The 15,363-nt window shown below is 35.2% G+C and overlaps 1 protein-coding gene across 5 annotated transcripts in view; it reads left to right on the top strand.

Annotated features, from left to right (window-relative positions):
- The window catches only part of TBC1D5 (TBC1 domain family member 5), a 313,398-nt gene that overhangs the window by 229,194 nt on the left and 68,841 nt on the right, over nucleotides 1-15,363 (top strand). For all 5 annotated transcript variants that reach the window (XM_088163893.1, XM_088163900.1, XM_088163888.1 and 2 more), the window contains 2 exons: nucleotides 5,500-5,642; nucleotides 11,465-11,571. In XM_088163893.1, the coding sequence (XP_088020019.1) occupies nucleotides 5,500-5,642; nucleotides 11,465-11,571 (250 nt within the window). The remainder of the gene's footprint in view (nucleotides 1-5,499; nucleotides 5,643-11,464; nucleotides 11,572-15,363) is intronic.

Below are 15,363 nucleotides of genomic sequence, written 5' to 3'. Positions count from 1 at the left end.
ATCTCTAAGTGTAAAGAGAAGCTGAATGATATGTTGAGATGCTGGCACATACTTCTTCCTTATCACACACACTTTTTTGCAAACAGCATACACTGCTGGAGACAATGTGGTAGAAATCTATAATATTTAAATGTTTTACAGCCTAAGGTAAATCTGATCATCTTGTCTGCCTTCTCAAATGACAAAGGCCACATAATTTTATCTAATAAATCCAGAATTAACATTTGAATTTATGGTCGAAGTAAACACATCTTCTAGCAAGATGTCTGTTTTCATTCCCTTCACAAGTTAAGTAGATTAAGGCAAAAAATGGAGCATATGCTGTAACAATATCACACTGTACATCATTTATGGGTAATGTGCATATGAGGGTATGCCGTGTGTAAAATTCTCAGTGTTTAAATCGAACACATTAGAAGTCTCTGTAAATCCCTGAAAGTCTGGTGAGCTTCCCACATAACTTCTTATATCAATTTTTTGGCTTTGTAGGGATTTCACAGGCTTCTCTCTGTTCTGACAAAATATTGGATTTTAATAAGGTTTTGTTTATCTTAGAAATGCCATTTTGTTAATTGTGACACTTAGCTGTTTTGCCTTTCTTCTCATCTGTGATCATTAAGAGTTCTTCATGCACCATAAGCAGTACTGCCCTTCCACAAAAGCCTTGTAGAAGAGTAGCTGAAAGAACAAGTTGTGATTATACTTCAGGCATGTTTCCTTCTCTGTCTTGTATGATATGAAGGTTTTATTATTCTCTTTAGGACGTTCAGAACAAAATTCTGAACCAAATAAAGCCATTTTTTAAATAAAAATTAGATTTATTAAGGAAGGAGATGGAGCACTGGAGAAATGGGCTGTGTAATGGATTTAAGCTGAAATGCTGCTAAGGCTTGTCTTGATTGGTCTCCTTCATGTCACTAAAAGAAAGTGAACTACCATAAACATCCTCTGACTGAACTTACCTGTCTCCATTCTCCCTCTTACAACTATCAAATCTGTCAGAGTTTCTGGAATCAAGTGTCTTCTTTTGGGGGTGCTTTTACTGTGTATTTCCTTCTCATCCATGCATTGATGAGTGCTGCTGTAGGAGCAGTAGTCCCCGTGTTACCCCTGGAGGCTTCTGCAGGAGGCACCCAGCCTACCTCATCTGCAGCCCACTCGTGCCCCTAGGTTAGAAACACAGCCTGAAATCCTAGTGCAGGCATCAAGTCTGCCCAGAGTAGTGCTTTCTGGTGGCATTGAACTATTAAAATCTTCCTCTTCTGTATAATTTTAAGTTCTTTTCAAAGTGTTATACAAATGTCGCTCCTCATCCTTTTCCCATATCTTATTTTTGAACGAGCAGATCACTGCTCAAGTCTGTCTACCCTTTCTCCTAAATTATTGACCATGACTTTACATAGTAAATTGCACTGGCTACAAATGTTTGCTTGAACATAATTCATGACAGAGTTTAAAGAGACAGAGCTTACATATCATTTTCTCAGTTAGTAAACAACTGATGTTAATTTTGGCATTTCTCGGCTTCCGAGTGCTTAGTTTTGATAAGATGGTGTTCTTTTCAATACTTACAGTCCATTTAAATAATTTTCTTATTTAGGAAAAAAAAATTTAATTACATCCTGGAAAATCCTACTGACCCTCCTTTCTCTGAAAGAACTTGACTAGTCTTGCAAGAACAGAAACCAGAGCAACAGCATCCTCTGCCACCACATCCCCCAGGTGACAGTGGCTATTGCAGGGGATGGTACACACTTCTGCCATTTCCCATGCAGGGAGAATAGTGTAGCTGGGATGAAGCACAGGGTGGCAGATGAATTCTTGGGCTGGTGGCAAGAGTTACGAAGAAACAGAACATGCTCTGTGGAAATCTTCACTCTGCTGTGTTTAGGTCAAACAAGAAATTACCAAATTTGGGCTTCTCTTTTTTTTTATACGCACAGTGAAAAGGAAGACACCACAGACCTTGTTGTTTTGATTCTAGACCTTAGTGAAATGTTTTGCAGAAAAAAACTAAGTTAAGAAAGAGCAGAATTTTTTCAGTCTTATTCTAATGAACAGTATCAATGAATGAACAAAAAAAATCAAGCCTTGAGCAGATGCTTGGAGTGGAAATTGTACTGAACATTGAGTTTAGCAAATGTATAAATGATTGAAAACATGCTCCTAACAATAGACTTTTTTAGGCACCTTTTTGACAACTTGGAAGTCCTAGATCAAGTCATTTAGCTTCAAAGTGATGCTTTCCCCTTTCCCTTTTCCTGTTGTTACAAATTTTCTTATTCTTTCTGATTTCAATGTTTGTTTTAGTCTCGTAAACATTTCTAAACTGTTTTCCCTCATTTGTAACCATTTCTTGGGCTTACTTAATTTTTTAAAAAGGAATTCTCTGCCTCACAAGAAGACTGAGAAGATAAGCAACTAAATATATGGAACACGTCACATAAATTTAAACTTTGATGGTTGGGGAATTGTCCTTTAAATTTCTGTCAAAATGATTGTGATGTTAGTTAAAATTGGTAAAGCTGGATCATTGCTTTCTTTAAGGCTTTACTAGCACAGTTTTCTCCTATATTGTAAGGTCATTAATGAATCATCTATAGCTAGTAATTACTGATCTCTTGAGAATATTGGTTTAATTATATAGGAATCATAAGTGGAACATACAGTTACATATTCTACAGTGTAGGTAGTAGTACCTTGGTGTATTATGGCTTTAAAGAATCTGGGGGTTTTTTTGTAGATTTTAATTGCTAAGTGTGCCTGGTAAAATATGAATTACTGTATTACCACATGTGATAAAAGGTATACTATTGTGAGTTTCACAGTCTGCAGGTGTAACAGATGTAAGGCAAGATTAACAGGACAGAACAATAATTAAAACACAGACAGCCATCTCAACAAAAAAAAGGGGGGGGAGAGAAACAGAAAAGGTTTATCATGTGCAAGGCAATTATTAAGGGTGTCTTAAATTCTCTGCAAATACTTGTAAAAGCAATAAAAATGTGTTAGTTTGAAAGACAGCTTTTCAGTGTGGACACTTAGTTAAGGAATTAAGATCTTTCTTTATGAATATAAAAGCTGAGTGAAGTCCTGCCATATGGCAGCATGGTTCATAGGCAATAGGGCCCTCAGTTTATAGATGCTGTGAGCTAAACATTGCTGAAAAAAATAAGAGAGCAGTTAGTATATATGCATTTACAACGGTATGAATTGCTTACTCCCTTTAAGACAGGAAGGTTCAAATAATTAACAGCAATATTATGGTTACAAAAGGAAGTCCAGTTGTTCTTCAGCAGCCTACATCTGTGAAACGTGATACCTCTGGGGAATGAGATTTAATTTTCCCAGGAGAAAATGTAAAAGCAGGAGAAAAAAAAGAATGACTTCTGCTTGAGCAGAATAAACCTGCATCTAGAAACGATTAACACTGCATAATGAAGTAGTAAAGAAGCAAAAGAGATTTCTAATAAAGGACTAATAACAAATCCCATTACACCATGGTGTATTTTTTTCTCTTGAAGTGTATTAGACTCTTAGCAAGGCTTTTGAATGAGACTTGGGTAGTTGCAAGCAAAATCAGCTCAAATCCTTCAAGCTTTGCTGCGATTTCTCACCTAACAGTTTGTAACTGGAAAGTTGTGGTTTTACAGGTGGGAGGAGTTGTTAATGCAGGTGATGGGCTTCATGCAGAGTTTGGGTTATGTTTGTGTCACCACAAGGTAATAGTCTCCTCTAGGCTGGGCACTGCAGGGTAAAGTGCCACTATGGCAAAATCCCTTAGGTAGAACAGACATGATGTTAAATGCACTCGCTAAGCCTTGCTTTTGTGTAACAGTTCTGATTTCGTTTTCTGAGGTCTCAAAATAAGTCCTTATAGGAAAGGGGTTTGATTAGAGAGGGAAATACAGTTTTTATTTTGTCGTAGCTAATACTGGGACTTCTGTAATTATGGTACTAACATAAAAAGTTACAAGACCTTAGAAAATAAATGTTCGATGTGAGAGTGAGATAATGCTGTCTTTTGAAATCGTGTATTTTCACTTTTAAAAGGTTTTATTTTTTTTATCTTGCAAGGAAAAGATTCTCTGTAGTGATCTCTAAATCTGTCCATGGATATTTTTGTGGATTGTACATATGGTTCCAGTGGCATGGGGAATAAAAGTTTAGTGAACAAAACATTCACTCACAACAGTCCCTTTGAATTTCTTTTATAAGAGACTGTCTTTTTGTACAGATTGTTGCTATCTTCAAAGCTTGTGCTAGACTGGCATGATGGAATTAATTTGTCCAGTATTTTCTTTATACTGGAATCAGAAACAAAAAACAAAAAACTCCAGATGCCTTAAACCAACAATGAGTTCTGGAACAAAAGTGGTTAAACATGAATTCTTACAAGTGAAACTAATCTTGAACAAGAAATTTCTAGTTGCCGTTTTAGAAATTTTTGTGAGTTTTAAAGAATGACTTAATTTGCTTAGCAGAAATTTTGCAATCAATCTTTTCTTGCCACTGAATAAACAGATTCCACATGCGTAGCTATTTGCATATCCCAGCTAAAAATGTAATTCATTATTTTTAAGTCCATTTCGTAATAACTATTTCAGGATTAATGTTACTAACTATTCTTTAGCTCATTCAAATGTGACCTTAGATAATCCTACCTAAAAAGATATAAAGCTAGTGGGTCTGTTCTGGAATAAGGAAGTGCCTTTCCTGAGGTCAGCAAGTAAGTCAGTGTAAGAGTCAGAACTAGAAATGCTAGAAATGAGAAATCTAGAGAAACAATTTTCTTCTACTGTATCTCAAGCTTCCAGCCTTGAGCAAATATTGCATTTAATATTACACATTTTCACATTTTGCTAGGTGGCACAGAGATGAACAGGAATTAACAGTATAGTCTACATGCAGATTATCACTAAATCTGATAAAGATTTAAATTAGATTTAATGAAAATTGTGTCCATAGCATATTTTACATGGAGCTGCAAACACTGTCATCCATAACAGCAAGAAAGCCCCTTCACAGTAACTGTGACCTGGTCCATTTTAGTTGCTGTTTGGCATATGCTTCTGAACTGGCTTTCACCTGACTGGGCTTTTCAGGGCTTCTCATAAACCACTGGCTTCACCTTCCTGGTTTTGCTGTTCCAGGCCATTCTTGCATAACATTTTCTCCCGTTCATCTTAGGTCACTATCACATAAAATGCTCAAAAATGTGGTATATGGAATTGTCGTGTTTTGTACTTCGAGGGTCACCCACATAATGATATTAGTCAGTGAAGCTTCTGCAGTCTCTAATGTGTAATTTCTCTGATGCAGATGCAGTAACATTTCCACAAATACAATTAGTTAAGTTGTTATCACAGATCTTGACACTTTACAAAATTTTCTGGTAAAATATTTAGGACTGTAGTTGATCCTGGGATATGTGTTCTTACTTTACCTTACTTGGTAAAATGGAGAAATACAAATCATAACTTTTCCCTTTTTTTCCAGGCGATGGGTAAGGCTCCTGTTTGGACGTGAATTCCCTCTTCAGGATCTTCTAGTTGTCTGGGATGCTCTATTTGCTGACAGTATCACCCTGAATTTAGTTGACTACATTTTTGTAGCCATGTTGCTGTATATCAGAGATGCCTGTAAGTATCAGCTATTTTACAATTTTTTTTAAAGAATGCAAGCCTATTCTTTGAAAGAAAAAGAGACCTTAAAAATGCTAAATTTCATTGTGACTTTTTTAACATATTGAAAATCGTTCCAAATACTAGGAGAGGAGCTATTTATTATCAGGCATGGCCTGCTGTATTTATGAAACAAATTGTATCTAGGAGTTAAATGCAGGTTTGTTTTGTGAGTAGTTCTGTGTTTCTACATAGTGTTGCAGATTTTATGTGCTCTGAGTGATACAGGCAAGTATAGAGCTCCACCTTCTGACCAAGCTCATGAATTGAATAAAGTTCCCTGTGACACTTGAAATATTTTAGTGCTGTTCCCCTGTGAGAAACGAGAAAATGCACAAGACAATGACTCACAATTTTTGAAGGGTATCTTGAATAAAAGACAAAGATGAGTAGCAATTACTGAATATGTTTATTCTGTGCAAGAGTGGCATCTTGAAAAAATTATCATTTATTTTATTTCTTTTCAGTATACCTGAAATTTGTGCACAGGTGAAATCTTTAATTTAGTGATGACCAATAAAATTAACTTGGGACAAACAAAGAATCAAGAAATTTTTTTTAGCTTATATAATTGTAAATGGGAGGAGAAAGATACATAACGATAATTGAGGGATTTGTTTCTGTCTTATCAGATTCTGCAAAAAATTCTGTATGCAACTGATGCAACAAAGTATGCATTTCACAGCAAGATGTATGGCTGTCATTAAGTATATGAATTCTATAGCAAGTTATTCAGAGTTAAGTATATACCATATGTAAGCTTTAGGTTATAACAAGGTCACATATTTGACACAATTTTGTATTCTAGGACACAGGAAGTTTTCAACATCTGTGGTTCCTATTTTAGGGCCTAGTCTTGAAAATATAATGTGGTACTTTACACGTTCATGTTGTTCCACTGCCTGCCTTCATGTGTTTTTTAATTACTTTTTAATAAACATGCAGAATATAGATCTACTTTTCATTCCTCTCAAAAAACTGGACATTTAATTCTGGTCAGAGGTTTCAAAATTAATGCTGATGTTTCCGGATGATTCCAGGTCACTATGTTTTGCAGTCTTAAATCTTGCTTGCTTATATGCAGTAAACTGAAGTAATTTAATTTTTTTGGTAGAGATATGTTCTGAAGAGGCATGTAAGAAAGTTCCTTAGCATCAGTATTTTATTTGTGTCATTGCTTACCTTTAAAAAAAACAGCACATTAGAACTGTGCTTCTAAGAAGTGTCTCTCTTCTTGGGGAGAGAAAGTTGTTCTGGTTTTATTTTCTTTTGATTTGTGTTGCTGAGGTACAAGTATCAGTATGAGTTAACTAAAATGTGAGCTAAAAATGTGTTCCAGGATTTTGTATGAAATCAGTCTCCCTCTTTTTTCTAAACTTCGCAGGCTTAGTAAATAGAGGAATAAATAACTTTGCAGTATAGTACATTTAACCAAATGAGAGGCAAAGTCATCTCATCAGGACAGCAAACACTTCATATATTGACTGTTTCTGTAATAAGTAACTTCTTGTTCAACAGCTGGACCTAGTTACTCTAAGCATAATAGCATGGAGAAGCAGAATAAGTCATGAATACTGTAAAGTCGAATCTATTTTTCCAAAGTTAAGCTCAACTCATAACAATTTCCACAGTTCTTGATTACATAAAAAACCTTTTGTTATATATTTGTAAAAGAAAATTTTCTGGTTTTCCTCATTTTTTTATTGCTGATAATATTTGAGCTTTGAACAGAGTTCAAAGTTGTAGTAATTTTAAAAACATTTTCAAATAAAGTAAGTTTATAAAAGCTTCTCTTTATATGGTGAAAGGAAACAAGCTCAAAACATCCAATGGTGATAATCATCTTTAATTTAAATAAACCATCGGGAAATTTTTAGTTTAGAAACTTCGAAACAATAAGAACGATAATAAAGCTCCTACGATATTATGTTATAAAAATGTCAAATATAAGCAATTATAATAATACAGTACTCAAAGCATTTGAAAGTTTAGAAATTGTGCTGATTCTTATTTAACAACACTTTTGGGGATGGGTGAAAGTTACTGGTTTGAGAATTGATGAATTTTTTTCTGTGCTTATTATGATGTTCTCAAGGACATGATTTTAAGAAACTGTTTCTGCTATAGTTCTCATTTTTATTTTAGTTTTGAAATTCTCTGTTGCTCAAACAATATATTAGGCAAGGAGAAGGAAATATTTAGATTATCAGATTATTGCTTTATATATTTTAGAGAATGCAGATACATAATCATGTACACAGCCATTCTGTAAACTGCTCACTTCAGTTTTACATCTGTATCCAAGCAGATCTTTGTCTGTGGAGTGATAATCCTCACATGCCAAGCCTAGGGCTGTATACCAGTATAGCTGCAAGTTTTAAAAAATTATTTCCTGTGTTTCTTTGGAAAAATTCTTGCAAAAAAAATTTTTTTAATCTGTCAAATCAGAAGCATGAATATTTGCTTCTGTTTCACTAGTGTGAATATATGTGTAGTTGTTGATGAAGTCAGAATGGAGGGAAGGATGTGATGTAAAAATAGATGTATTTTATCTGCTTCCTTCCAAGGAGGACAACAATGAACAAACCTGGAAGACTTGTCTATGTTTTGCATAGTAAATTAATGCCATTATTGCACGAGGAGCTAATTTTGACTGATCAGTATTAGAATAAGTGTATTTTTATCTTGTTTTCACTCGAGGAGAAGGTATGATCATTGTTAGAATTTAGTTTTTCATCTCCAAAAGCACTGTGAATATTTTGAGAGAAATAAAGGAGCTTCTTCTTAGAGGAACTGATTAGTTATTTTTGTTGCAGTGTAAGATGTTAATTTGTCTACGTTTAACTCAATTTAGGGGCTACTAAGGAGGCTGTGGCCGTGTGTAAAGCAGCAGGGGGGAGTAATCCCAGTGTTCCAGGGTTATGAACTAATCTGGATACAGGATCAGTGGCATCAAATATTAAACTTTTAAGAAATTAAATGTATCAGAAAATTTGGACTTTGTTGAGGACAGTACTGTGAATTTTCATGTTTTCCACCGAATTCCTTCTGCTTGTGTCCAGGGGTGGTTATTGGATTGGTTATTGTTATTATTAACAGAGAAAGGTCAGTCTCTTCTGCAGCAGAAGGGAGAAGGTAATTCGATGTTCCTCTCAGCACTGAATTACAATATTAATAAAAGGGCAGTAAGGTTGTTTTCTCTATGGAGAGGAGTTTCTCTCCTCCTTTTCCTAGAAATGCCAGTAGCATTCTTCTTTGGGGAAGTGAGAACTTGTGGTTCACAGTAGAAGTTGGATCCAGATGTGACTCTCACTAAGCCAATGAGAGAAGGAAAAGCACAGCTGAAGAACCACCAAGCATTTTTACAAGGCAGCAGGACACACCACCTACTGCTGAGAATGGATATTTGTATTTCACAGAATCTCCTTCCAGAGACTTCATCCTACAGATGATCCTTAGAAATCCATTTAACACCCATAGGCATATTCAGTTTTGGTTTACTATTGTTTATCTATAATTTTTAAGAAAACTGCCTCTCTATTGTAATGATATTACACATGTTGTCCTGAAGAGACAAAAATCATAGAATGGTTTGGGTTGGAAGGGACCTTCCAGGATTATCTAGACCAATCCCCTGGCATGGGCAGAGATATATTCCACTAGATCAGGTTGCTGAAAGCCCCATCCAACCTGACCTGGAACACTTCCAGGGCATCCACAACATCTATGGGCAACCTGTTCCAGTGATTCACCACCCTCACAGTAAAGAATTTCTTCCTTATGTCCAATCTAAATCTACCCTCTTTCAGTGGGGAAAACCCTGAAGATAAAAAAAAATATATATACAAAAGCCAGCACATCTTCCCTTTAAAGTGCTGATTTTTTTTTAACTTTCTAGATGATAAAGATTTTTTTGTCAGGGGTCAAGTCTGCACGATTAAAATAAATTAGTTTTTTTAATATATCGTTTTCTCTATATGTGTGAGACAGCAAATAACTCTTCCAGGAAAAATAAAGAAAATATATTTTAATCCATTTTACATTGCAGAATAGAGCACGTACTTACCTGTTCAAAAGAGAAACACATTGGTGTTAGTGTCTGTCATTTATAAAACTATTTAGCATTTAATATCAATATTCGCTGTTTTTATTTGCTTTGGTAAAAAGGCATCATGATCACAAATGCATTTCTGTATCTTAAATTTTATTTGAGATAGTATGAGAGTTTGATTAGGTATGTTCTGTGTGGTGCTCGCATTGTACTCTGAAAGAACTCTGACGGAGGCCATTGTATTATGTTCATTATGCCAGCTTTGTAACTTCAAGAAGAAAAAGCAGGTACCTGAATATGAACAAGAAAAACAAAGGGTAGGAAAAAGAACAAGCAGAACAGATAAAGAATGAGTAGGATAAGTGAGTGCTTTACAAATGAAAGCAGATGTATGAAATTACAAGCTGTCGGATCAGCAACGGAAATGAAGATGATAAAGTGGTTCCTTACTCAGATTATAATTATTCATTTTGCCCAGTCCTGCATCTTTTCCCCATAATCCTCTTGTTGAGGGAGGTAAGGTGCAGGAGGATATGAGGCTTATTCACATGAAAGAAAGAAAAGTAAACCATTTAAATTTCTCTGTCCACAAAACTGCCCTTTATTTTGCTTTTTATTGATTCAAAATAATTTTGAATTTGCAATATCCTGATTAATTAAAGGTATTTCTTACTACAGCTAAAGTTCTCAGAATAGTAAAGTTTGATATAAATTTATTTACAATTACTATTGTTGGAGGCTGTCTTTATGTTGCAGAGTGCAGGCATCATTAACAGGCATTGCTTTGACAGCTGTGGCAGATGGATTGCCTGGATTTAGATGGTGCAAAAGAAATGAAGTAGTTTACATAGACCTGCTTGAAAAGATGTCTTTAATAATTGCACTCATAATTAGATTGATTTGGGAAGGAAAGAAAAAAAAACTAGAAGATGACAACGGCAAGCAAAAAGCCATAGAGGATGCTTACATAGATTCAGATAAAATCACACAGATTAGAACAAAATTATAAAATCTAGCAAAGCATGCTGAAAATTTTCTGAATAAGTGAAAAAATCTAAGCTAGTTAATGGTGTATTGTAGTTTTTAGTATTTATGAAATTAAAATCTAGTCTTTTCCCTTTTTCCTCAATATTTTGTGAAGTTTCTGATTTAAAAGAAAACAAGGAATTGTTGAATAATTTTACATACGTATAGGTATCTGAGTGTGTGTATGTATGTAAATACGTGTTTAAGAACAACATAAAAGATATTTCAGAAAAAACTCATCAGAGTGGCACAAAGTTATCATAAAGCTATAAATGCAAATTATCACATTTAAACTTAGATGTCTGTGGAGGAGTGTCTGAAAAGCCCATGTCCATTTTGCAGTATAGGACTAGTTCTTCAAGCTCTGCTGATGGTATTGCCCTGAGCTCCACGGACTGGGGCAGGCTTTAGGGGCACAGCTACAGAGGTTTGAACTGAGGCATCTGAATCTGGAGCTAACATAAATGTCTATGACAGACAGTCATAGCTTTAGAACTCTTCTTAATTATACTGGGCCAAGTGTAGTCACAAGGCTTGAGTATATGTATCTCCTTTTACACTGAGCACTGCTTGAATTCTGAGAGACTATGTGGGAAAAGACAGCTAAATCTGAACTGTAAGGAATTTACTGAAAAAAGTACTGGAATATCAAAGACAGTAATATTTTTTTTTCTCTCTCTTTTATTTTCTTTTTTTTTTCTAGTGATTTCAAGTAATTATCAGACCTGTTTGGGACTTCTTATGCATTATCCACCTATTGGAGATGTTCACTCCCTTATCCTAAGAGCACTTTTTCTCCGAGATCCAAAGGTGAGATGCTCACTTTGTTAATACAGGAAATAAATCACAGTAATAAAATGTTCTAAATGCTGTGAATTTAGTAACAACCTACATTTTGGAAACTAAGTGGTAGTTTCAGTGTCTTGTCACCTGACAAGAGATCTGAAGGAAAGAGTTGGAAACAAAGTAGAAACAAGTTCCTTTACGCTTTAAAGGATATTTTAAAGGACACTTTGCTAAAGTGATCCAGGAGCTCTGGTATCTGCAGATGTGCTCTTTAGAATAACTTTGCTTGGTATTCTTCACAGATACCTTTTAGGATAAAATATACTTTTCGGGGAAACAGTAATGTTACTATTTAAAACCTAGTAAGCTGTATAGAAAGCATCATGCAATTTAATCTGAAGGACCTTTTTCATGGGATTTCTGGGATTAATCACTGTTAATCCTTAAAGCACTACCCTTGGCCAATATATAATGGTTATGTGATGTTTTTTGATTAAATACAAAAGTTTGATGATACAGCTTGTAGAGATTAATATATATAAAATGTATAAATTCATAAATTTCATGCCACATATTACTAGCATGCAGTTTCTCACGTACTCATGTATTTAAAAAAATAAATAAAACCTCTTCCTGTTTTAGAATGGCATGTGTGGGTATAATATACAGGAGACACTTACTGTATAGTGCATAAAGTGCTTGAGATGAAGCTGTACACAGTAATCTTTGTTTACTCACATCTCTGGCAGATAGCAGAATTTGAGCTGCTGGTTTTGAACTGTCTTTGTACATGTCCCATTAGTAGGTTGCCAGTGTAAAGTCTGATTTCCCTCATCTTCTTGATGCACAACATCTTTGAAAGCAAAAAATTCATCACTTCTGCACTCTGACTGCCTTCTGCAAAATTTCATTCAGTACCAGTGTTTACACTTTTATGGATTAAGAAAAAAATTGTCTCTTTGTTTTTCTATATCAGTTTTTTGCAGAAATCTGCATCCTTATAGCTTATAGCTGTTTTTTTTCATTGCTCTCAGGCACAAAGATTTCTTTCATGATGAGAAGTAAAGTGTATCATCTTTTCAGTGTGTAAGAAAGTTTCTAACGTTAGATCTCAGGAATCTTTCTTAAGATTTTGGCAGTAGTCTGTGAAATCAAACTGCCCAGCATTTATTTATGTACTTTCATAGCAAAACAAGATAGAAATATTTTTTAGAAGAAGTATACAAAGGGAGGAAAATTTTGCTCAGTTTTCCATCTGAATTCAATTTGTAATCTGTCATTTATTGAAGAGATATGTTAAACAATAAAGTGATTACAAATCATTCAGCTATCCTCTGAAACATGCTAGGCAGCATACAAGATAACCTGTCAGCTGAAGGGGGCAAAAAATTAACCACCAACTTCCCACAAAGAGGCTTAATCACTATTCCATTCCTTATGCTCTTGGCTTCAACAGAATGAAGTTGTCAGGCTCGTAAGGCATTGGTGTCCTATTAATTAACATTCTCAGGTGGGCCTTGAACACCTTTCAAATAAATGCTGAGTGTAGTTCTATCATGTCTCTCATGTAGTTCTTGCTTTGCTCAGGTGAATTACTACTTGAAACTCTTTGATATAAAGAGTGGTAGTTGCTTTGTAAATTTAAATATGATAAAATGCAGTTGTTTCTCATTTCTGGGCTGTACTTTTCTGCTTGGGAAATCCTCTGAAAGTTGAGAAGTTCTGATTTCCAAAGAATAAAAAGCCTAAGGGACTTGCAGCCACCTCTAGTTTTACACTGGGTTGGGTCTTTGTATTGAGGCTGTGTAAACAGATCAGGACTTCTTTCAGTAAGGAAGTAAAACTGTTCTAAAGGATTATTCTAAAACTAAAAAACAGGCTCCTGGTCTGAGAAATAAATGTATTTTCAAGACTATGACTTGAGCACCTGTTTCTTGCCTTTTCCTAGGTGTGACTTTAAGTTTGACTTAGGTGTCTGTAAGCATATGTTTGTTCAATCTCTTTTTCCCATACACCTGAAATAGAAGTCTTGGTGTTCTGTAAGACCTATGCACAAACATTTCCAAGTCTGTCAACATTTTTCATGAAAAGGAATGAAAAGGAAGACTCAACAAGGCATCACGATTGCTGTATGAGTCTAAAGTCAGTGCACAGATTATATACAAAAATAAGTGGGAAAATTATTATACTTTTTTTTTTTTGCTAGTTGCATAGAAATAATTCAGTTTGTCCTTATTCCCTGTGCAGATGAAAGGAGGTTGGAAAAAATGACAAAGAGATTTTAGTCTGTGGTGCAACTTGTAAGTGGTGATTAACAAATTCAGTGCTTAATTATTTTTCTTCCTTCTTTGATGTTTTCCTGTGCATTTCTCCATCATAAGCTTCTGGTTTCTAATAGGAAAGTACATTTGGTTCAGTGCAATTTTACATCTCCTTATCCAGGGCCAAGTTTTTCTGTGTGGCATTTCTTCCAAAACTTCGCTTGGGTTTTAATATGTGAAATCAGGGAACTTTTCTCTGTGAGACTGTTGCATGGTCCAGTAGCTTATTTCATTATTTGTTGAACATACCAAGAATGTTTAATGCTGTTCCAAATAGCTGAGCGAGGCTTGCTCTCTGCTCCTTGGAGCTTTAAATCTCAGCTGGACAAAAAATGCAGTTTAGAAGGCATGGCCAGTTACAAACAGGAATCTAACTCTAGCAGGTTTGCTAATATATATGTTGTCTTCCATCTTACTTTTGCAGCTAGGAAAATACCCAGTCATCTTACAGAGGGTAGGTTCTGGGGCATTTGGACTAAGAAAAATTGGAGGAAGGTGGATAAAACTGAAAGGTTCTTAAGGAACAATTTTGTCATAAATGGTGAAGTTGTTATCAGATATTAAACCTGATACAGCTTTTCCATCTGCAACTTCCAATTTTGGAGATGGCCTGGGTTTTTATATCTAACAACATCTATTATTTTTTCTTTTCCTTTGCTCTGACATAACAGGTATTTCCTTCTCACTTTTTGTCATGTAGTCTCTCAGGAGGGCTAAACTTAGGCTTGATGAACCTGTTGCATTGTGTTTGCCTCTTTTCACTGTAGTCATCACCAGGAGAGCAGCCTGAATGTCAGAAGAAAGCTGTACTTAAAAGATGGGGGGCATTTTTTTCTTAGAGATGGACAAGTACAATTTCCTGACCTTTTACGAAATCAAACCTTCCCAGAAGCCCTAGCATTATCCAGTATTAACAATAATGTGAAAAGTAATTAGTACTTGCCATTAACCTAATGCTTGCAGCAGCTCTCCTGTTCACTTTGAGAACCCCAGTTGGCAGCTGAGATGAGAGAACATTTTAGATACCACATCCCTGGTATTTTTCAGTGCCACAGAAGAGAAATACACATCCCTGTAATAGCTGAAAACAAGTTAATGCACCTGTCTCTGAGGGGGGGCCTGAGAGATACTAATTTTACAGGCATGAGTATGGATCAATGCAGAATAATTGAATTTCAGCCTTTTCTGCATTTGGCTAGCTCCACTTCTTAGGAAATCGTGGAATGAAAAGCTCAAATCAGTGTTGTTGTCTTTGCATAGGGTGATAAAGTTAACCTGCTTAGCAGAGTATTTGTTTCACATTTCTAATCTTTGAACAGATAATTGCCTCAATTATTTATATTAAAGTAACTTCCGTGCACTTACAGTCCTTCTGAATATAAAAGTAGAGCTTCTTATGGAAGAATGGGCTATTAAAATTGTGTATATGTGAAATGAAAAAATAAGGGATGGTTCTTTTATGTATATCCAAAAACATTACTGAAGGTGTGTGTCT

This window comes from Sturnus vulgaris, chromosome 1 (assembly GCF_052056855.1).
Source record: "Sturnus vulgaris isolate bStuVul1 chromosome 1, bStuVul1.hap1, whole genome shotgun sequence".
Lineage (NCBI taxonomy): Eukaryota > Metazoa > Chordata > Aves > Passeriformes > Sturnidae > Sturnus > Sturnus vulgaris.
This window is presented reverse-complemented; position numbering and strand designations above follow the sequence as displayed.